The sequence below is a fragment of the Sander vitreus genome, chromosome 9 (assembly GCF_031162955.1).
Source record: "Sander vitreus isolate 19-12246 chromosome 9, sanVit1, whole genome shotgun sequence".
Taxonomy (NCBI): domain Eukaryota; kingdom Metazoa; phylum Chordata; class Actinopteri; order Perciformes; family Percidae; genus Sander; species Sander vitreus.
Window position 1 is genome coordinate 21,946,759 of NC_135863.1, and position 24,798 is coordinate 21,971,556.

A 24,798-nucleotide genomic window follows, 5' to 3' on the forward strand; every position below is an offset into this window, starting at 1 on the left:
GCAGACCCAACACACACACACACACACACACACACACACACACACACACACACACACATCACATCACATCACATCACATCACATCACATCACATTAAATGACAACAACTGTTCAGTGTTTGGTGCCATTGGGTTAATGGTCCAAAGAAAAGAGCTTTGAAAGCAAAACATCACATTAAGGCAAAGGTCCATTTCGCAATAAAAACAAAAACTGACATAAAAACATACTGGAATGATGTTATTTGCCTGAGCTTTTATTTATAGCAATAGTATTGGATGGATCAACCCATGACCAGATACGTTTAGATGGTTGGACAGAAAAGGATGGATGGGGATTATGAATGAATTAAAAACATAAAAAGAGTCTGCCTTGTGTTGTGTTCTACCTCCTACTTAGAGAAGAAAGATAGAAACAAAGACATGCAGACTACGGACAAAGGAGATCTGGAAATTAGAAGGTGTGCTGACCTTAGTGATGGCGTGGGCGCATGCTTGTCCCCAAATCTCTATCAGCTGCTGTTGTCCAAACCTGTAGTCCCTCAGTAGCTCTGTCTCAATAGCTGCCGCCTCCCCTTTACTGTCAGACAGAGAATAAGACACGACATAGTGTTAACAAGAGAGGTATTGTTCATTATCATCGTCATCAATAAAAATCATCAGCAGCATAACTCTGAGTGGAGGTGTTTAGAAAGAGAATCATGTCGTCACTGGTGTGCTCTGAGCCTCATTTCTGTAAATGGCTTCACACATCATTTAGCCCACCAGCAGAAATGCACAAAATTTAAAGTGCCTGTAGTGTGAAAGAAATGTCCTTTCTGCCTGAATGTACTGTACAAATGGCAGCGCTACACTACAAGTAATAGCAGGCATATACAAGGTAACATTTCTTTGAAATGACACATAATTGAGTGGTCATATGAATAACACAGTGACCCATGAGACACTAAAAAGGTTTTTACAACACAGTAAAATTGGTCTACTTACAGGTATACATGCTTAAGTGGTTGTCACATGCCTGCTTATAAGCAGCAAGTGTTGCTTTAGGTGAGTTTTTAAGACTTTCTATATGTCAATGTCAATGTACTCAAACCTTCACAGCTTCTGTAAAACACGGTCATGAAACTCAAAACAGAACATGTGGGTGATGAACTGAATTGTGGCCTTTACAGTATCTTACATATGCCAGGTTGTGCCTGTGTATATGTGAACCCAACCTGACGATGTGATTTCAGCATTAGTTATGATATTTGTTCACACATAGGTGGTTGGTTCTGAACTGATTGTCCCTTTGCTTCCTCTGGCTGCTCTGTGTGTGTGTGTGTGTGTGTGTGTGTGTGTGTGTGTGTGTGTGTGTGTGTGTGTGTGTGTGTGTGTGTGTGTGTGTGTGTGTGTGTGTGTGTGTTCAGGTCTTTATTAGGGATCTGATTCTGTAACGTCATCTACATTCCTTTTACTCTACAGACACCTGGTGGTCCTCCTTAGTACTGCAGCTCAATAAGAAATATTAGATGAAACAATTTCTTTCAATTAGAAACAAGGCTGTCTTAATTGTTTTCCCCATTTTCTGTACTTTAAAACATCTCAGAGAGACGTGAGAAAACCCTACAGCAGAAGGAATAATACAGTAGCTAAAGTAGGATAAAAGAGTGATGTTTGCGTCTACCCTTCATTTTATCTGACTATTGCAGAACAATAAGAACACATGAGAAAGCGGTCGATGCGCATCATCAATATTGTGCTTCTAATCAGCACTGCCGCAACAGGGTCACTCAGCTCCACTTCAAATCTTTACCTCTCAGAAAAGATGAAGAGCTCGTTGTATAAGTGAAAGTGCACGTGTGCCTGTGTGTGTGTTTTTCTTTAGGTTACATTTTTGTTGTTTTGTGTTTACATAACTAGACTACTGACGTGTACAGAATATGCAACCACCCCATACAATGGATTCATATTATACATTTGCAAACAGATGATTAGAAGTGTGATGGAAAATGTTAGTCATTTATGTAGTAACAATGCTGTATTATGCCACTGTCTGCCCAATTTCAGCTCCAATATCCAGGAAGAAACAAGTGCTGAGCAATTACACTGAAGGGCTGCATCTGAATCTCTGGGTTATGCTGTGTCTTTGTACAGTATGTGCGTGTGTGCGTGTGTGTGTGTGTGTGTGTGTGTGTGTGTGTGTGTGTGTGTGTGTGTGTGTGTGTGTGTGTGTGTGTGTGTGTGTTTGTGTGTGTCTTTGTGTGTCAGCAAGCCATTGTGACTAAGTGGGGTTTCTGGCATTTACCTGTGCCAGTGGAGCGGCAGCAGCTGTCACCCACGGCTCACCTCAGGGATGTTTCCTGAGTCACTGTGACAAGTTGATCTTTAGAAAGTTCACCTTGGTCCACAGGGTTCGCTCTGTGTTTGCTGCACCCGGCAGCACCTGAGCTCCTCACAGTTTTAATTGAGCCAAATTGATTCTACATGGGGATAGGCTATTTTATTTTGTTGCCTTTAAAACCGAAAAGGGTAACTGTCCAAATTATGTAAAGAAATCCCAAATCTGCTGTGCTGTTGTTGGTTGGTGGAGAACTTTGAACCCAGGACTGATACTATCACATGGTGGTGCTGCTGAACAGGCACTTACTCTTGATCCTTAACATTTCTGACAGAACAGTGTTGTGGGTGTACTGCTCAGTTGCTTGTGTTAGCCAAGAGGCTCTACCACAAGGGAGCAGCACACAGCATTCATGATAGACTCAACACAGATGGCGCTTGCTTATCATATGCATATGCGCTTATCATAATTATTAATTGAACCATTTGTTTACCTGTAACTATGAATGAATGAGTAAGGACCTTGCTGAAAGCTTCAAAACCAAATTGCTTCTAAAGAAAAGCGGGTGTGCATATATAACCCTGCCCTTGATTTAAAGAAAAATGTGTGTGTGTGTGTGTGTGTGTGTGTGTGTGTGTGTGTGTGTGTGTGTGTGTGTGTGTGTGTGTGTGTGTGTGTATGTGTATATAGAGCAGCTGCAGAGAAAATAGGGCCTTATGAGTATTAGCTTGTGTTGCACCTGTAACCACAGCCATTAGCAGCCAGCAACCTCTCCCCGTGGAGGGAGGGTCGATTTCCCCATGCTGTGTGTGATGTGCTCCATCTTCATTGTAGCACTGAGATAAGCTAAAATGAAACATTAATGGTTCCTATGGGGGAATGAGGACACTGCGGTAGCAAATACTGGGAGTGTATACAGCAAAGACAAAAAAAAAAAATATATATATATATATTAAACAATAATGAAGAAGTTGGGGGTCCTAAAAACATTAAAATGCAAATTTCAACACATTAATAAATTATAATGTGTGGATGAAAGTGTGACAATTACAAAGTGTACAAAAAATCAGCTCTCATTCTTTCCAGCATATTTATTGAAAGAAATAACTCACATAAGGCGTTTAGAGGTATGTGTTGTAGCGTAACATTCTCATCTGGAGAAAATATAGCAACATACCATATGAATGCAATGGGTGAACACAAAAACACCTGTTAAATATAATGTAACCCAATGCAACAGCCCTGCAACAGATATGCCTACAGTGTAAGTAGAGTAGCACACAAACATGCTAAATTTACCCTGTAATGTCAACAAAACACTCATAACGTGTTATGTGTTGTGCCATAGCCTGCAGCTGCGAAGCATCCTTGTATCATATGAGAGATGAATTCTTCACTAAATATCAGAAGGGCTTCTATTTTTCTAACATTGGAAGACTGAAATAACCACATTCCCACCCCCTCCCTCTCAATTTGCCTCATTTCCACCTTTTCAGCATGACCTGCTGGTGAGAGAAGTAGCGTGATTAAAATAACTGAAAGTGAAACATTGCTGTTGATATCTTTCCAACCTCTCATTGTACTATACTACACTTGGCAGGGGGAGCTCTATGTTTCTAAGCAGAATTATAGAGAAACAGATGGATAATGGATAATTTAGTTTTACAAAAATACCAAAGAACTTCTGGCAAATAAAATAATATCTTTGAGTTATGTTTTAGCTAAGCTAGCGGCATGCCAAGCAAATGTTAGCTAACATACCGTACTGAGAGGGTTAAAATACTGAAGTTATTCCTGCTAAAAGTTTGTCAGCATTGTCATTGTGAGCATGTTAGCATGCTAACTTTAACATTAGCTCATAGGACTACACCGTGCCTTGGTACAGCGTCACAGAGCTGCTAGCATGGCTGTAAAATTAGCCTCGTCAATAAACTGAACTGCTCCCTGCCAAAGCAAGAGGTACTTTCATGAAGACATGAAGAAGAAAACAATTTTCCTGGACGACAGTATAACATACATTAGTAGGCTGCAGTTACTTATTTTTATCTTGTTGTTGTATGTGTTGTTTGCACATTGCCTCATTAAAAGTGATGGTACAGCCCGGCTGCTGGCTACTCCAGATTTACTGTTCTGTGTAATTATCTAAACTGTTCCCACTAGTAGAAGGCCATGTGATTGCGTGATGGGAACTGTGCTGGTCAAATAAAGAGCAGGTAATATTATAATAATAGATCACTGCCTTGGAGAGGACAGAGAGAGTAAAAACACAGTGTCCATTAGGTCCACAGCCCTCTTCTCCACTCTGTGCCAGTCCTCTCTCCCATTAGCTGTCCACTTGGCATTCTATCTCACACTTAACCCTTTTTAATGATACTTCAGGCCCTAAACGCAAATAAAGCACCACATCAAACAACATGTTTCTAAATGTTCATGTGTTCTAAATTTCCATACTGAAGTCCAAGGAAAGCAATGTCTCAGTACTAACATCTCATTGGAAAACCATTGCTGCATGTGTTGTTTGTCACCAAATATATACAAGACATAATTGCATTTATAGGCTATGTACATATAATGAACCTGCTTTATCTTTTTATTTTTTATTAATTACACTGCCATGTGAACCTATGGAGTACTCACTGGCCAACTATTACAGTATAAAAAGGATTCATAGATACTATTTATCAACTTATAGGTGTCAGTTAAGGTCCAATATGTTCCCTTTGTAACCACAAATCTATTGGCACATACTGCATACTGCATGCATATATTTCTGATGTAAAGAAGTGATCAATGCATCAGATAAATTATTGGGGTTCCTATAGATTGCTTACCAAGCATTGTGTTTCTGAGTGATACTCACTCCTTAATCTGTCATCATATCTACAGAAGGTCCTTTTTATGGCATTACTGCAGCAAAGAGAATTATTATTGTAAGATGGAAACCCCTGCATAGTTTTCATATTTATCAGTGGGCGTCCTCTTTTCCCAATCTTAATTTTTTTTAATGTTGATTGTCTATAAATCCTCTTGGTTGCTCTGGGTCTCTTTCATTTGTTTTCCTTTATTTATTTTCTGCAACAATGATACATATCAAAAGAAGCTTCTACACTGTGATGCAAAAAGATATACCTAGGCCGAGCTTTCTGACCTGTGTCACATTCTGTGGTAAGAAAAGTGCAGCAAGAGATGCTCTCTGCTTCACTCTGCTATTTCCTCCTCTCTTATATCGGCATACTCCTTTTATTCACCTCACTTGTGCTTTCTCTCCACTGCCCTGTCCTATGATCTCCAACTTTTCTGATCTGTCCTTCTGATTTCTCACTCACCCTAGTTTACCCTTTTCCATTAGGTCTTCACTGAACCAGAGTGATGGCAGATGAAGGGGTGACAACAAGAGTCACGCAGAGAAAAAGAAAACACATGGGAGATGACTCACCCTGGTTGATTTGATCTGTTGTGTGTGTTCTGTGTTTTGCTTCTTCTTGACCTACATATTTTTGATCCGAGGAATGTCTTAAGAGGACAATTGCAGAATGCAGCTTTATACCACTATATAAGCAGAGAGGTAAAGCTATTATTACTCATCTTAAGCTTCACTTTCATCAGTACCCTGAAGATAATCTCGTTATGGACACTCTGTGTCTGTGTGAACAGCTTTGTTCCAGCTAAAAGGTTTTGGTCATAATTTTGGCATCATTCTGATGGACATGCTTATGTCCTACAAAGCCTTATAGTTTGTACTATGTTACTGAAGGATGGATCCCCTGCCATTAAACAAGATTAGCAGTAGGCTTTACCAGGTGTGTGCGTGCGTGCGTGCGTGCATGCGTGCGTGCGTGCGTGCATGCGTGCGTGCGTGCGTGCATGCGTGTCTGTGTGTGTGTGTGTGTGTGTGTGTGTGTGTATGTGTGTGTGTCATCTAATTTAACACGTGTCATCTCAAAACACCTTTCATCATCAGTCACGCCTCCTGGAGTATATCTCCAGGAAGTCTTGCAGCATCCAGCTAAGAGGCGATGTAAAGGGAAGTGCAACAGAGAAATGCAGGATGGTTCAGATCCAAATTGCTTAAAGTTTAGAGAACAGAGATCTATCTTTGTTGGTAAAAATGAGAATAAAATTGAAAATGACTTTTAAAAAGGCATCTATGGGAATACCAGCAAATAGCGACACATCAGAGGGAAAAAAATGCATGCAATGACATGAGCGTGCACTTTAAACAATGCCGTTACTCGAGCAAAACAAAAGAAACATCAGGCCGTTACACAAAACATATCTCAAATAAAAAGAACAATGCCCTACAGTATTTGAGTTTATGTCTGAATGTGTTGGTTATGTAAGTGTTTCTTTTCTGTCTTTGCTATCTGAGTACATAGTATATGCAGTGTGGATAGTGCAGCATTACCATGTTCCAGCTGAAATTACTACAATCCTGGAATAATTAGTATAATCACAGCATTGCTGGCCCTAAACACGAATGAGCAGGAGTTATTACGAGGTGTTTACGGTGTCACATTTGTAGATTGCTGAAAGCATAAAGATACGTGTTATGATTCCCTCTCCACAATTTGTTTATGAGCGGGTGGATCAGGTGCCACAGTAGTGGGAGTGTCTCAAAAACAGCCTCAGCTGGCAGATAGGAGCTGGCCTTGCGCCTCCATATGGTCTCATTCTAACTGCCCAGCATGAGCCCCTTCATGCTGCTCAATTCTTATCAAATCAGGATGGCATGATTCACGTTTTTTCAAGTCTCCATAGGCAATAATGTAGGTGTGGCTGTGTGTGTGTGTGTGTGTGTGTGTTTGAGAGAGAGAGAGAGAGAGAGAGAGAGAGAGAGAGAGAGAGAGAGAGAGAGAGAGAGAGAGAGAGAGAGAGTCACTATCTACAGGCGCATCATTCTTTTAAATCAGGCTTAATCAGTTTTGCTGTCTGCTCATGTTCCTAATATCCGGTACGACGAGACAGACATTCTTTAGATAATCTCAATCAGTGGCTCCTGCATCTTGCTCTCATAACTCATTTCATCCCCCAGCCATGAACATGGATCATATTTACCTAAAGCCACAGGTGTTGGCAAGCTCATTTCTGTTTTATTTCCTGTGAGTCGTGTGTTCTTGTGAGCTAAAAATGTCCATCCATGAGTCAGGTCTACTCCATTATTCTGTTTTAGATGGCATGTATTGCAAAAGCCGAAGGACCTTTATCTAGATGGAGGAGCACCCACACCCACCCACACATGCTCAAACACAGAGATGCACAAGACATACATGAGAGGGGCACACCCACATGTACATACACAACAGGTTACATAATCCCATGACCCCCCCAGTGCTCTTGAATCCTTTGACCCAGTTATCCAGACTATCCATATAAAACCAAGGGGCCAGGGGCCATCAGAAACACAAAATGTGAGGCGTATGTTGTCACATTCGATACATTTCCACTGAGACAGGGTCTTGTCCTCCAGCTACTGGAGGCAGAGCAGAATGCTTAACGCAATTTATAAGACCGCCAGCCAGGACACGACAGACTGATGACCTATCTGTGTTACCAAGTGACCTGAAATTCAATGACAGCAATGTATTAGTGCTTTGTGCTTCAGGAGGAAAATCTTGTCTTTGGAGAGAGATGTGGCCTGGCTGTGGTTATATTTGAATCTGTCTGTCTCTCTACCTCTAGATAGCTCTATAATATACCTTAGAGTGACTGTATTCACACACAGCGTCAACAAAAAATCTGTCTTCAGTGACCATAATGAGAGTTTGCTTTTCTACTCGATATAAAAATCCCATAATGTTTCTTTGCAGCCAGCATATGATGGACTTCATTTTCTCCCCCAGTGTGCCCCTTATGGACAGCCCCGATGCCATAGCAACAACGCTCCAAGAGTTATGTGACCGCCCATAATGAGCATGCTGGAGAAAAAGAGCTCAGTATGCTCCTTTATATCCAAACAGTAACTGACCCAAAAAAGACCATACATTTTAGCATCCACCAGTTCAACTTGCTTGAGTGAAATTGTAATTTTGGTGGTTCACCTTAGATCATCAATGCGGTCAAATGCATCCACAATCACCTCTAAAAATGATTGGGGTTCGGTTTGGTTGGACTGTCAATTATTTTCCTGTCTGGTTGTGAGAGCTTTAATCTAAAAAGAATTGACTTCCCACCTTACTCAGTTTTTCACCTGTTACTGACAAGTTTCACAGAAAGGGCTTATGCTATGCCCGTAACACAACACTCAAGTACAGTGACAAGGGCACAATCCTTCACTGGCTTCCCACCCAAAAAAAACTAAGGCTATTAATCTATTGCTACTAATCTATTGCTACCAGAAAGTAACCATTGCACCCCTCCCTCTTTCTCTTTACATTACCCCCACTGTCTTTACTTGAAACTCAAAAGTACAAATTTGAACAGACTTTTCTATAGGCTATGTAAGCCATTTTCTCAAATGAACTCCGGACGATGTTAGGAGAATCAGATGCGGACATTGTCTGGAGGTTCCCTTTCAAACATGTAGCACGTCAGATTGTCTGTGCCAGATGCATTCTCACTTACTAGAAATACTGTTTGGTTTAGGTGAGGGGTGGTGCCTGGGTAAAGCATGCAGGAAGCAGGACATGTTGCAGATTGCACTGCGGCACGGAGCTGTTCACAATTTGGTCATAAATTCATAAAGTCTCTTGCTTGAATTTGTCTGACGATTTCAGCGTCGGCCTTTACTGACAGAAGTTCCCAAATCTCGTTGTCTCTCCAGTTTGACATTTTCTAGGCTTCTTTGTGTAAATCACCCTTCTTCTTCGCCCTCAGATGTTTGTTTTCTTCTGGTTAAGAGTTACTGGTTACTCTGCACAATGACCTGCTCTATTCACACAGGGTCTTAATCTGAGATTGCATGGTACTAGTGAGCTGGCAGGGTAAAGTACGGTGGCCCTTAAGTGCAAACCTCGACAGCAATTTGCATAACACAAAAGCAAATAACACAACACGACAGCAAAGTGTGTGTTGTGTGAATTGCTGTCGTGGTTTGCAATTCAGGGTCACTGTAGTAAAGGCAGCTGAGGATGTCTGATCCAACTGATTCGGACATTTGCGTTCTCACATACAGCTCCGCCGGTTACTGTCTAGATAATTTCAGATTTACAGTACATGTGTGAAATTTTAAACACTAAGCATGAACTTGGTTTGCAAACAGAAGCCTGTCAGTTCACCTGCCCAAACAAACTGGACAAATGTTTTACTGTACAATGCATGGGCAAGGCATTTATATATAATATATAATTATGTAGTAAACACATAGATCCATAGTTAGTCTATCAGCTGGAGTTGTATAGCTGAGGGGCATCATGATGTGGAGGAATCCAACCTCAACATGGAGCATTCATCATGAGTACTAGCTGTTGTAACAAACCACTTGATAACAGTCTTGGATGTTAGCAGAAAAAAGGCATTACCATAACCATAACTGGGTGCTCAAAGCATTCACAATAACGGTGGAACAATGGGTCTTAAATGTGTGGAACACAGAGTGATGCAGTAAGATTTATATTGTTGAAAACCCTTTATTGCTCTGTTGGGCTGTAATGAAAGTGAAAATGAGAAAATAAACTGTAAGAGAGAGAGGTCGAAGCTATTATGGCAACATAACAAAAATAAGTGAAGGATAGATGGAGAAGGTAGAGAGGCTGCAGACAAGAGAAGAAAACGACACGGCATAATTAGAACCACTGCCACCGGCAATGCTAAGATACGAAGGAACAAGTCAGACTAATAAAACCCTGCCATGAAGAGGACAGTCTTCCTACCACTCTCTGCTGTTTGTGGCTAAATGCATGCTTTTCTCCATGCTGTAAACTAAAAGACCACAATGCTTTACTGTGGCAGCACGAGACAGCGTTTAATCAGTGTCAGTGCTCTATCATTATGTGGCCAATGTTGACTGGGAATTGATAGGACCACTGAAACCAGCCAGAAGTGAATAACATGATGTTTTGCTGTGTTTTAGGTGGGTCTATAATTCCACCAGGCCTCTGTCTACAGCTTTTACACCAATTTGGTTCCAGATGTCAAAGTTAGTTAGCTACAGGACACAGAGTGGGGGGAAATATATCAGGAAATGTGGTGGAGGAAAGGATGTAACAACAAAAGAGAACGACGCAAAAGAGGACACAGAACACACAGGCAAATTACAAATACATGCATTTACATACACATTGCTACAGATACATAACAGAGATGAAGATTACCGTAGGATTTTGCACGTATGCATGACTAAACTACTTTTTACAAAAATATATAGGCTTTCACTTAAAAAAAAAAACATAAATGTTAATGCAATGCTGCAATTTAAAAATGTGCAGTGTAGCTAAAATCAAGTAAATTTGAACATTTAATATTCTGCTGACCAGGCCAACAGTAAACCCCTCACTACTCCAGGGAAGAACATCTAAAAAATTTGATCATCATTTTTGATGGAAGCCATCTTATTGGTATTGCATATGAGGGTTTTGCCTTTTTTCTGTTTAATTCTAATCAGTCACTGCACAAGAGGGAGCTGAGGGCGGGATACTACAAGATTCAGATAGCAGTTACAGGGGATGTATTCTGGTAATTCAAATGTCCTGCATCTGAGGATGCTGAAACCTTGTTGTCAGGCAGTTATGTTGTCATGCTATCATGTGAGGAATGAGTCATACTGCACTTAGTGTCCATATCCTATATTCTACACTGTTCGTTGCTACCCCCCTTAATTTACTGTTCGTTTATTTTAACATAAATACCAATACAAATGACAAAAAGTATTTTTAATAGAACATTTATTGTAAAAAGAACCTTAGAACATTAACATCTACAACATGTGTGTGTGTGTGTGTGTGTGTGTGTGTGTGTGTGTGTGTGTGTGTGTGTGTGTGTGTGCGTGCGTGCGTGCGTGTGTGTGTGTGTGTGTGTGTGTGTGTGTGTGTGTGTGTGGGTGTGTGTGTTTCTGTGTGTGCGTGCATGCATGTGTGTGCGAACATTGGTGGTTCACATGCACAATTGGCAACATGACAACATGAACTGTGTGTGTGTGTGTGTGTGTGTGTGTGTGTGTGTGTGTGTGTGTGTGTGTGTGTGTGTGTGTGTGTGTGTGTGTGTGTGTGTGTGTGTGTGTGTGTATGTGTGTGTGTGTGTGTGTGTGTGTGTGTGTGTGTGTGTGTGTGTGTGTGTGTGTGTGTGTGCGAACATTGGTGGTTCACATGCACGTGGCAACATGAACCAGCAGGGGTTGTAGCCGATTCCATGGTCTGTCCCGGGACCATGGTCTCTGGCAGGGACCAGTGGTTACTGCCACTAGGGGCATAGAGACAGTGGTCGCGACCAGCTCATCAGTGGTCGCGACCAGTTGCTCTGTGGTACGGACTAGTGGTCTCTGGCATAGACCAGTGGTCACAACCACTAGGGGCGCTAAAGACACTGGTCGCGACCAGCTCCTCAGTGGTCTGCCCTGTGGTCCCTGTGGTCTGTGAAGCGGCTTTAGTATTTTCTCTCCTTTCCCGTCGTTTTGGCAGCACTGTTAGCTGGATAAATGTCAGAGATCATAATCTTTTGTCTATAAAATACACTATATCAGATATATTATGATTATTATTGTTATTATTATTGATTAGGAAGATCCGTGTGGTCAGGACCAGCTGGTCTCTGGCACGGACCAGCTAGTCTCTGGCACAGACCAGTGGTCACAACCACTAGGGGCACTAAAGACACTGGTCACGACCAGTGGCACAGCGGTCATGACCAGCTTCTTACTGGCACAAATAGTCCAGGCAAAGTAGCGTTTTACGACAGACTAATTGTAAAAGATTTTTTTGCAGCTTAGATCATTTCTATGAGGTGTCCAGAACAACATACTAAAACTCCTAAAAAAATCCTAGTTGAGGAAATATGTTAAAATCTAATCAATCCGAGATGTGTGCATAATGCCAGGCAACAATACACCCCAATGGGGCTATTTTTTTCCTTTACTCCTACCAAAATGAAACTTTACACAATGAAAGTACCCATGAAAAGTAAAAATGTTTGTATTACAAGTTTCTTTGAAAATTAATTTTAATATGCACATATAACCCCCGCCGGTATAGTCTTCAGGGTCAAAGAGGCACACAAGCCTCCCCACCACAACAAAGTAGCTCACCACGTTACTAATGACTAAGATGGCTATTCTGACATTCTTCTGATGTTATCTGTGGGGGAATGTCATTAGGTAAGGGTTGTTCGCCAGGGTTGTGCTTCTCACATTAGGCGATTCTGCTAACACAGTGAGAAACGTGAAAGGTTATATTAAAAATAAATACAAACAAACACACCACAGATCACTCAACTGGTCCAAACAACAGAACAGATCACAGAGGACGTGGTCAGGACCAGTAATTTTAGGTTAGGTTCAGCTGTCAAACAAAGGATGCACAAAGGGCCCACCATGAGCTCTGCATGTTTTATGTCATTCTGCCAATTCTGTCTGTATATATGCACTGGTGATTGTGTTTTATTATGTTCTAGACTACGATCAAGCTCAAAAATGTACAATAACATCTAAAGACAAAATATGGGCCTACATAATGTGCATGTGCTGAAATAAGGACCCTACTTCTGCAATGCACAAGGGACACCTGTAGTTTTTTTAGTTTGGAGTATAGGGGTGCAGTGTGGGTGATGCTGAAGATAAAAACTTGGCACAGTAATTTGATTTATTTTCATCAGTGAGTGTCCCCATTCCAGCAGGACAGCACGGGGCCCTGTCTCAGCTTGGCTCCTTCGAAAGACTAATCTCCTTCCTCCTCGTTCTTCTTATGGCTCTATTTTGTAGCATGTACCCAGGGGAAGACGAAAAAGAAAATGATGCTTCTGCTGCTGTTCCAAAGCTTTCTTTGAACTCTCGTTCTACCTAATCATCCTGCCAGTGTGTGTATTGGCCATATGTGAATGTGTGATCCAATCCCGTCTCTCCTGACTCATTTCTCTTTCACTGGCAAAATGCATGGCAAAATGGATTCTGTTTCATAAGAAAAGGCCGGTTGGTCAACTGAAAGGCAATTAGATACAGAACGCATGCAGCACACAAACAGCCGAGAGCATATCAATGAGAAAGTACAGCCTCAAACTCGCACTGTCAGTGTCTCTCTGCGTCTCCTCATGTTTGGCCAGAAGCCTTCACACCAAGTGAGGTTTTGTTTCTGACACAACAACATCCCTGCACCTGCATGCGCACACACAAACACACACACACACACACACACAAACACACACACACACACATACAGGGTGTGTATAATTGATGAGCACAGCAGTAGGGGGTACCATGAGAGGGACCAGAGAGCCATCGCATCGAAACTGGCATTCGGCCGACCTTTTGCAGCTACGCTGGCATGTGTGTATGCATGCATGCATATGCGTGTGTGCGTGGGCGCATGTGTGGGTGTGTTTATTCTGCTTGGGTAGCAGGTGGCTAGGAAAAGAGGTGCGAAGAGACCAAGGCTTAGTTGATGAAGAGAGTATTCTTCAGAGACGCTTTGAATAAAAACAATGATGATCAGAGAGTTGAAAATAAGGTGAAGGAACGAGAGAGGAACGCTTCAGCGAGGTGCCTCTAATGAGAGCAGAGCAGCCAGGTGTTATGATACACCTGAACCTGAACTCCAGATCGAGAAGGTGGGACTCATGTGACTCAATCACGCAAACAATGAAACTGTTCTCGCAGTCAAATGCCGCTTCACACAAGCAAATAGCCAGCCCCTGTGGCATGGTGTTGTGATATCGACACTCTTGTTACACATGTAAAAGCCTCATGACTTCAGAAATGGATACTAAATTCCAACTGCTGCCCCATACTCACCCTTGGCTTCGTCCCTTACTGACAGATGAAGTTGTCTGTTAAAGGTCCATGCGTGCAGCTGTAACCTCTGGCTACAAACGGCTTTTAGCTGTAATGTATGCACATGTGACATTTCCCATACATTAGAAACAGAATGTCGCACAAGCTGTGCAGCCCGGGAAGCCTGGCAGGGGGTAGTATATGAGGTGTGTGTGTGTGTGTGTGTGTGTGTGTGTGTGTGTGTGTGTGTGTGTGTGTGTGTGTGTGTGTGTGTGTGTGTGTGTTTGTGTCTCACATGGGGCTTATGTGAGTACAGTGCGTATAGTCAAAATGATAAGAAGGTGAAAAAGCAACAGCAGCAGGAGGAAACGGAGGTACAGATGTGTGAGCTGCACGCCGCAGAGGTGTGATGTGGAGGATGAGCCGTCATGCAAAGCCGGCTTCTGTCACTGGTGCCTACACAAACACTTCCATCGGCTCTGTTACAGCCAATTGGCAGCTATTGGACCGCCATTAAGCCATTCGTTTTTATTAATAGATTGTCATTTCTACAGGATTATAAAAAGAAGACTTAGATTAGAACTAGCAGTTGTTAGAATATTGTCAATACAACTCATAGTAATCTTTTCATACCTTAGTGCAGGTTGCATTATGGGACTTATAGGCTAAATATAGCACAGTCCCACCAACAAAACCTTCATCTCCTGCCATTGGTCACTACTGGTCAGGGCAATTGTGCACTAAAGCCAGTGATATCAAGAACAGCAGTGCTAATCTCATAACCTCGACCTTGAGTGTGCTGTGGAGGGAAATAAATTGACAGAGGAACTTTTATTTAACTGTTACTGCTTCAAAAAACATTTTTCTCCTTCTCGTCCGACTCATATCCTTTCTTCCATATATTCATTGATATGCACTTTTTAGCTAATCCTTTGAGAATTATTTTTGTTTATTTCCTCCTTTAATGTAGGTTATATGATATGACTATTGCAATACTGGGAGCACTTACTTAAATTTGTTAATCTTGTGTTATCCAGGAAGTAAATGTATCTGGTCGTTTTATTCTTGTCTATCTGAACTACTGTGCAGGTAGATAACTGAAATGTAAAATGTAAGCCTGAGATAGGAAAGTAGGTAGCAGTTGCACAAAAACAACTAGCAGACAACTAAATAAATGTCATCATCATCATGAAAGCATAAAGATAATTCTGCCTTTATCCACCAGCTGAACGACAACAAAGACCAATTGTGGCAACAGACTACAGACCAGGGGTCCGTTTCAGAAAGCAAGTTTAGTGAAAACTCTGAGTTTGTTAATCCTGAGATGAGGGAAACTCTGGGTTTTCCGTTTCAGAAAGAGAGGTAACTTAACCTCAGAGTCAGTTACTATGGTAACTGAGCCTGTGAACCTAACCTGGTCGGGAGCAGGTTTTCTTCAAGAAACCTCGAGTTTCTCTCAGTCTCCTCCCTCTCACACAGTGTCAGAGGGATGAGACTGAGAGAAACTCGAGGTTTCTTCTCACTCATTTCCTCATTCATTCATTCAGTCTGTATCAGCCACTGTATGCAGAGCCGTCAGAAAAGTGTGACTCGCTCTGAAACGTTTTTTAAACGTTTTTTGTATTGTTCGCTGGACACAAACCAGTGAGAGCCATTAAAAAGAAATAAATGATTATAAATTATAGTTCTGTTAATGATCATGGAGCTGCAGCCTCAGAATGGGCTATAGTAGTAGCTTACTTTTTCGCCCGCAGGATTGCACCTAAATGAAATTATAGGTGTAATACAATTCCAGTTTTCACCAGTAATATTATCAGTTAACTGTGATTAAATATGAAATGAATACACTGTTAATGCTTACAAATTGACTCGAGCAGCAATTTCTCCCAAGCAAATTCTCTCTCTGTTGCAGCAGCAGCCGCTGTCTTGCTTTTTTAACGAAATACATGTTCAAACTCATTGTTTGTGCGCATGAGTATTTCCGCCGACCCGTTTGTTTGTGGTTGTTACCATGGTGAATCGTAGTGTCATGGCTCCATTCATACTGCCTTTTTATTGTGGTGGTGCACGCGCGTGAACCTACTCAGAGTTGATTGAACCAACTCATATCAGCTGTTCTGGAACCGAAAACTCAAGAGTTTCCCATCTCAGGGTAAATCAACTCAGACATCAGGGTTAGTCTCAGAGTTTGTTAAACCTCCTTCCTGAAACGGGCCCCTGGTTTGTTCAAGGTGTGTGACGTTATTCACACAAACATGCCAGTTGAAATAAAACAGAAGAATAAGTCGACATCAAAGTATCCTACATTTGGAATAGTTGATGAACCTAGCTGGATTGTTAAAGTTTCTGCCAGATTTGTGCTAATTTTTTTAATTTTTAAAAGCTTTTGTATGGGCTGATGAGGGTTACTTGAATAATTTCTGGAGAACATTGTCAGGGGGGAGAGGTTTAGGAGGAAGAGGTGGTTACGCAGGCAGACCTCAGCAACAGCGAGGCAGAGGGAGAGGACAGAGAGGGTCCAAAGACCCTCATCATTTTACCTGTAATATCCTGTGATGATCCTCAGATCAGGTTTCAGCACAGATCTGTTATTATTCCAAATTCACTTGTGAGCTTGCTGGGAAGAGATTAGCTTTTGGGGGGTTTATTAACATTCACAAAGAAGGGATTCTCTATCGGTGTCCCAACAGCAAGTTCTGTTTTATTTTAAACACAGTCAACTGAGGCAGGCACTGAAGCTAACAAAACATCAATAGAACAGCATGTCAGCCTACAAACCATGGTTTCAACTCTATGTCTAGAGAAATACTGGCAACTTGAGATACAATCTCCTCAAATATTTGCCACAGACACCATATACCACACCTGTCAATCCTGTGCCTATGCATAATAAGACTGAGTGGAGATTTACTCAGGACCTCAGAGCAATCAATGATTTGATTATTCTATTACCACCTATTGTTCCTGGTGTTTAATTCATCCTTACTGCTATTCCAGCGAATGACACATTTTTTTTATTAACTGAGCAGCAGCATTTTGTGCTGTAGTAAGAGAAATCATTTTGCACCAGGCTGTACTCTGATTCAATATGTTGATGACCTGCTATTCACTGCTGAGACACAAAAATGTGTCTGAAAAAGCCTCACTAATGCTGTTGCAACACCTGGCTCACTGTGGACATAACTTGGTCGTTGTCAAAGTTGCAATGGTGCAAACAGGAAGTTCAGTCTTTGCGATTCCTGCCGTCTAAAGGGTTGATGATGACAGATGATAGGATACGAACCACTAAACAATCGTGATAGGATTGTTTCATAACACTCACCCTTCTTATCCCTCCCTCTTTACACATTTTTATAAAGCCACAAAATAATGGTTTCTTGGCTGTCTTACATAAAAAGGCCTCTTGAGAAATTATCTCTAGTGTTGACAATTTTAGTGCCACCCACTCTGTTTGTCTCTGGCAGGCCTTTAGGCTTTATATTTACTAATTACTAAGAGCTGACAGAAATCCCAAAAAAAACTGTAGAAACCCATGTGCCTCCCCCTTTGTCTGCCTGGCTGTCATTACAGCAATTGTTAGATAATGCTCACAAAGGAATTGGATTTTTGGCTGAGAGAGCAGGAAAAATAAGACAGATGTGAGCTCAGAAAATCCAATAACTAGATTTTCCAAAAAAAAAAGGGAAAGCCACAGCACCTGTCCGTCTGTCTGCCAGTGCTTCTTTGATTTTCTCTCCCTCCCTTCCTCTACTCTAGAGGGATTTTTTGGGCTCTGCCTGTGTAAACATTTAGTTGACTGTCCGTTGATTCCTTTATCTGGCTCTCCAGGTCACTGTCTCAGCATCACCACTAATCCACTGGTTCACAGGTCACCGGGACAATGTCCATCAAAGCATCCAGGAGGCAAGAATTACCCTGCACCCCCAACATCATGGGGGTGCAGGGTATGGGGGTGCTTAGATCATCTGACAATGAGTACCGGAAGAAGACTGAAAAATAGATCTTGGAGCGTGGGGAACCTGGGCTGAGAGGCACTGTTAGTTGTCAGGCAAAGAAGAACACAAATGAAAAACTACCATGAAGCTAATTCAATTTGTAGCCTATATTACTGCCCTCACTCCCACTATTATCTTAACTTTTGAAAACCAACTTTAATTTCATTTTATATAATCCATCGGGGAATGAGGAAGACCCGGTAAATAACAACAGAGAGCTATATAAAAGACGAGACAAGTCATTTACATAATCAGAATTCAGGGACACGGGAAACAAAACAGAACCGCAATCAGGACTCAGCAGAGCGAGACAGTGAACCCAATTACTGAAAATTGGGAAAGCCTTCCTGGCTGCAAACAGCGGCACACACACACATCACTCAAGACATAGTTGGAGACACAATACCTAAGGACAAACGCATGATGTTCCTTTCTTAAACTCACAAGGACACAAATGCATTCACAGAAAGGAAAACGCATCAACAACTGAGAATTTATATAGCTGGTCAGCTTCATACTTTCACAGTCAGTTACATCGGTCTCTCCCTCTCTTTTTTGCCAATTTCTTTTCATTTTCAATCATGCACGACTGGAGCTGCTGAACAGAAAGAATATAGAGAGTACAATTGTATCACAAACACACAAAAGCATTGTGTGATGAACATTTGTTCAATAAATCTGCATGTAACCGCAAACTGAAGAGGTCTCGGCTGAATTGTATTACAGGTTAAATGTCGACAACGCCACCTTTGGGTCTTTTACCCAAAGAGTACCATACCTTGTGGTTTAAACCCAATTTTCTAACTTTTAACTACTTCCCAGCAGGCAAGTCCATAACAATTGGATTAAGAGACAAAAGTATTATATATTTAAGAAATCAGTGTGAATATGTAAAAACATATTTAAACCAAGATCAAAATAATTGTTGTCAACCACTAATGTCTGCGGGGGAAAAAAATGACCATGAATGACGAAAGAACACAAAATGTCTTAAAAAAAAGAAAAGAAAAAGAAAACATCTTAAACAATCTTTTAAAATGTAGAAGATACTAAAAGTGACCTACAGAGGGGCTATATGCAGCTAAATTCAAACTAGGGAGGCACCTCAGGCACCTGGCTTAAAAATTAAGCTTAAGCTAGTCTTGCCTTGCCAGACCTTCCTCCACAGCACTGCGGAGGAGGGTCTGGCTAGTCCACACAGCATTTCCGGATGGGAGAAACCATGCTCTGGTTTATTAGCATTTCTTTAAACCAATCACAATCGTCTTTTGCAGCACTAAGCACTGGACCGAGCAATGCCTCTGCAAAATAGCCTCGGGAAGAAACCTGTTTTAGTGGAACATGTGCACGGAGGGAGGCAAGCTCTGGAATTAAAATGGTTGTCGAGTATGTGATGAGAATTTTACAAAAAAGATCAATATCATTTGTTTGTCAGTTCTAGCAAATCGACGAAGTTTGTGTCGAAGTTTAGAATGCCAACACAAAGAAAGCATGCACACATGTGAAAAAGGAGCCGCTTGCTACTCCTTAACCCAGGCTGTACTACAGCCGCTGTAGCCGCTATTACAAAAACATATTTACAAGAGAGCTTCGATTTAGTTGTCCTCCATGAATCAAAGCTAGAAGTGAACTAAAACCAAAATAACAATAAAATGTCAACTTAAACAATCAAAAGGCCGTACAATAAAAACCAGGCAAAAGTTAATAAAAAGCTCACTGGAGTTGACATGACAAAGCCCGACTGAACGTGCCGGTTACATCCAGATTTAATTTGAGGGCTGCATCACCTGCATGTCTCAGCCAGCCAGGCAACATCTCTCGCTGCGGATGGTTTCTATGGCAACCGGCCAAAAGCTGATGTGAGTGACTAGTGGTAATAGCTGACAAATAAAGTGAGGCAAAAACCCCCTCTGGATCTTATTACCAATTTTCTGGTCCTCACCCACTCTTTTTTAATTTCTCCTTCTCTCTTTTTCTCCTCCTCTCCTCTCTCTGTTTTGGTCAATCTGCACCTTTCTCCATCTCCTCACATTGATTTTCCCGTGGCGACGACATAAGGCAAGTTGTTACTGGGCATTGCTCCCATTCTGTCCCCATGAGAACACTTTCCTTTCCACTCACATTCCTCAGAATAGCTCTGACCCCTGTCAGCAAGTCGCCCACGGGGTCCAGAGGAGAATCCGCTACAAAAGTAATGAACAAATTTGGTTGTAAAAGGAGATACTGTGACCGCCATTAGAGAAAAGTTATGTCTATTGTTAAAGAGCGTAATGCACAGCATTTAAGTGACTATTGGAATGTAAAGTTAGAACACGGTGAAGAAAAGGCACTGCTCCCCTGAAAATACTGTAATAAAAGAGGGGACATTTTTATCTCAATTTGCTGCTGAAATTACATTGAGAGGAGTTGACACAGTTTGAGAATCTCCCTGCACCACCTTCCTTTCGAGATGTTACAGGCACGACCGACACCCAGAGAGTTGCCTTTTGCTACAATGACTCCTCTGTGTTTCACATCACTCCAGTGATACTGAAGAAATAAGAAATTCTGAAATTTCATAACCCGTTACTGAGATGTATGTAAGTCAGATGCCCTGTCTGTGATGGCATGGTTAAACAGGATTTGGACCCAAAAGCATGACGCACTGACTAAGTAGATGGAGTATAATACTAAGTTTGCTGAAACATCTATATGGACCCGAATATTCCACTGATGGTCAGAATAATATTCCAATCACAATATAAAAATGTCTCATTTAACCACCCCAATGGGAAGAGACTGGCCCGATCGGAAGGGATTTTCAATTGGGTTGAGTGGGGTGGTGTAAACCTTCGATAATCTTTTCAATAGGAAAATATTAGCGCCCAATGACCATGTAAACGCTGCATCTGACCGTTTTCTTCTAGTTGGATTAAAAATACACTTTGCTCTTTTTGCTTCTGGGAGGGACAGAAACATAAAGCAAACGTGGTCTGTGGATGATACAACTTTTTTGGTTGGAGACCTTAAAAGATTTAAGGATTGTTGATCACCTCAATGGTCGTAAGGTTTGAAACGAGTTTGAACGAAGCCATCTTGATAAAGTTGGGGGGAAAAACTTATAATATAGTTCTAGCAGAATAGAGCCTTTAACAGCGGGTGGATCCACTTGCACAGATCAAAAAAGATCCTCTCTGATTAAATGTTTTGGGGCATGTAAACGCACACCTAAATTTTATTTAGCGAAACATTGTCCATGTAACCGCAGCTAATGAAGGGTGCAAAGGTCAGCAACAGGTTCTTAGTCTAATCTCAAACTAAAATGTGTTACCTGGCAGGAGAAAAGGCATGAAAGGGTTGAAAAAAAAACAGGGCAGGCAGAAACCGGTCAACAGGCACCTCCATGCGAAATGCCAGCTCTGGCTAGCTAGTAGGATTTGGTTTGTTTGGTGAAAGTCCCGTGTTTGTTCGTCCGATCCGTCCACCCCAACCTCCTTCCTATGTGGCCTTAGTCTTGATTAGAAATATATTTGTGATACATCAAAGACAAACGTAATCCGAGACAAAATAGGTTTCCCTCAAAACGTAATTGGGAATGCAATTTAGTTGTATGGAAACGTAATCTTTAGGAGACATGGCTGGACTAGGAATGACTGGAATGTCACTTATTGACTGGCAGGTAAAAAACTGACTGATGCGTGGTGATGGATCGGTGGCAAACATCAGCTCAAGATAATTGGAGATAACTCTTAATATAAAGTCTACTTGTGATTTATTCCAAGGAAATATCAGATTATTTAAACTGCGGTATCTCATTAATTCAGATTGACTATTCTATCACTACTCTCTTGACACGATGTCATGTAATATTCCTGCATGTAAAGCCGCTCAAAAACAAATGCTTGGGCACATGTGCACACTGCTGCCAGGGTGTGAGAAGAAATCTAATAGACAATATAATAATCAATTCCTCCCATCATCCTGCCCTTAAAATCAATAATACGAAGACTGGAGCTCATGCTTGATATAAGGCACTATTGACTTTTTCAGAGACAACCTTTTTTTTTTACCTATAGCCTGTATTAGAGACTGGGACAACAATGTCTCAGTGTTTGTAGAAATGAAAGTGGAGCCAGCTCAAGTGTGTTGGAAACTGACCCTTATTGTTGTAATGGTAACAAAAGAGTGAGGGCGACAGGGGCAGCATTCACAAAACCTATTTTTTAAAACCCCTACCATCTGATCCATCTGCACATACACCCATAATCCTTCTCTCTTTTCTTCGCCCACCTGTCAGCTTTCTACATGTCAAACAAACACTCACACATGATGACAATGCAGCCTGTCTACACACATTAAAGTCTGTATAAATATCATCTAGGCATATAAACAAACACACATGTTCATCCCACACATGCACTTCAGCTCACACATCTACACATGCTGTGACACATCTTTTTCTGGGTAGCTTATCTGAAGCTGTCTTGATATTTATTATGTAATGTGGTTTAAAAAAGAATGGTGCTTAAAAGAAAACGTTAGTTTTCAAAACATGGATCTTATTTGTATAGTTTTTATGACCATCATTTCTATTGTTCATCGTAACATTTCCTCCACTAATGGCATTGCTGTGATCTTGGGAGCAAACAAGATAAATGGCAGGAAACACAAGCAGATAGATGAACAGGCAGGTTGACTACAGTTCAGCCATATCAACAAAAAGAAAGCAAAAACAGAGATGAATGCACCTGAAATTTTCATCACAATCCTCTAATGTACTGCAAAACGGTGTGTAAGTGCAACAGGTGAAAATGGAAGCACAAAGTACTCGTGAAAAATTAAATGGTTATTTGTAACACTTTGGATAAGACCTATAAAGGTCCCATATTGTAAAAAGTGAGATTTATGTGTCTCTTTTTATTATAAAGCAGGTGAAGGTGTTATATAATGTAATATAATATATAATATAGGACCTTTGATGTCCATCTTTTTTTTACTTATTTGCTTGTTTGTCTGTATATTTTGTTTAATGGTGGCACTGACGAAAATGAGTCGAAAATAAAAAAGTCAGGTGAAAAAAAGACAGTAGGATAAGCAGTGAAACCATGTGTATCACCTGCAATATCATTAAACTGACTAAAATATGTAAAGAGATCCTTTTTAAGCACCACAATAGTTTAATTCACAGTAGTTAATTAAGGCACACTGTGGACCTGTCAAATGAAATAATGGTCTGTCTCTAATAATAGCCTGGTGCTCTGTTTCACTGAGTCAAATGAGAGCTCCTGTCATTACTGGGTTGTTTTATGCCTCAGAAAAGGCACAGTGATCTAAAAGTAGCAATTCAAAATCACCTTCCACTTGGAGTACAATGCCGGTCACACATTGTAGTCCCAATCATACATATTAGAACCAAACTCTCATTCCTGTACTGCAGAGTGAGGGTGCGTGTGTGTGTGTGTGTGTGTGTGTGTGTGTGTGTGTGTGTGTGTGTGTGTGTGTGTGCGTGCGCATGCGTGCGTGTGCGCGTGTGTGTGCGTGCGTGTGTATATATGTATGCACATAAAACAGTAGCTGCAGCTTTGTGGCAGAGTCCAGTGTTCCACTGGGAGAGATGAGGAGAGTGGAGAGTCGCCAACAGTGAGAGAAAGAACATGAGGATGAGGGATGAGGAGGATGGGGGAGTATTTTATCTTTCTCTAGTTCTGTCATCTTTATCTGGGCCAATGTAAAGCTAACACTCATTAGAACTGTGGAGGAGGTAAGGAATTGATGAGAGTCCAGCTTGATCAGAGTGTGTCCCTGTAATTCACCATTACAATAACACACATACATACACACAGTGTGAAGGTCGTGTACAGGTGACATAAAAGCGGTTAAATAATTGACATGCTCTGGCCCTATTACATCTTGCCAATTTGAAGCACAAATTATTTGCGGGTGGTCTCTCTCTCTCTCTCTTTATCGCTGGCTCTCTCCTTTGCTTTACTAATGCATGAACATTTGCACACACACACACACACAGACCCACTCCGTGTGCAACTTCTGTTGTTTGACCGACAACTTTTTGTATACGGCTTGTCAGAGTAAACCCAGAGTGAAGATAAGCAAACCAAACTCGCTCCCGCCATTTCAATCTGCAGTAAGTGTTTGACCTTTTTGCGCCGCTGTCATCTCTCCTCAAATCAACTTGTGCTAAAGCAAGATTAGTTTCCTTCTGAATCTGTCATTGTAAATGTTATGTAAAACAAATTGTGGCACCTTAGGGAGAATTTAGTTTTTTCCCCTGTGTCCCCAAATATCCACTGAAATCCTTTAAATGATTCACACCACAGTGTGGACATAATGAGGAGGACACCGTCTTGGCTCAGCCTTCGTCAAATGGCTCTCTTGTGTTCCATATTTACAAAGGCTGCTGCCTAAAGACTAATGTAAACCTGAACAAGCAGGGTTTTCGGCTTTGAGGTGCTCAGGCAAGTAAAGCTTAGCAAAAGTTCAATCAGGAAGACTTCCTTTACTCACTCATTTATTCTCATCTCTCTCTCTCTCTGCCGCTCTCTCTGCGGCTTCCACTCTGTGGGTGTTCACTTTCAAGAAGTCCATCCAGATCTTGCCATGATCTCTCCGAGCCAATCATATCCTCGCTGACAAAACTTT

General features: G+C 41.4%; 1 protein-coding gene across 1 annotated transcript in view; it reads right to left on the reverse strand.

The window, feature by feature from the left end:
• Nucleotides 1–24,798, reverse strand: part of yjefn3 (YjeF N-terminal domain containing 3) — a 48,736-nt gene that overhangs the window by 16,220 nt on the left and 7,718 nt on the right. Inside the window, exon 2 of the mRNA XM_078258184.1 lies at nt 468–576. Within this exon, the coding sequence (XP_078114310.1) occupies nt 468–576 (109 nt within the window). The remainder of the gene's footprint in view (nt 1–467; nt 577–24,798) is intronic.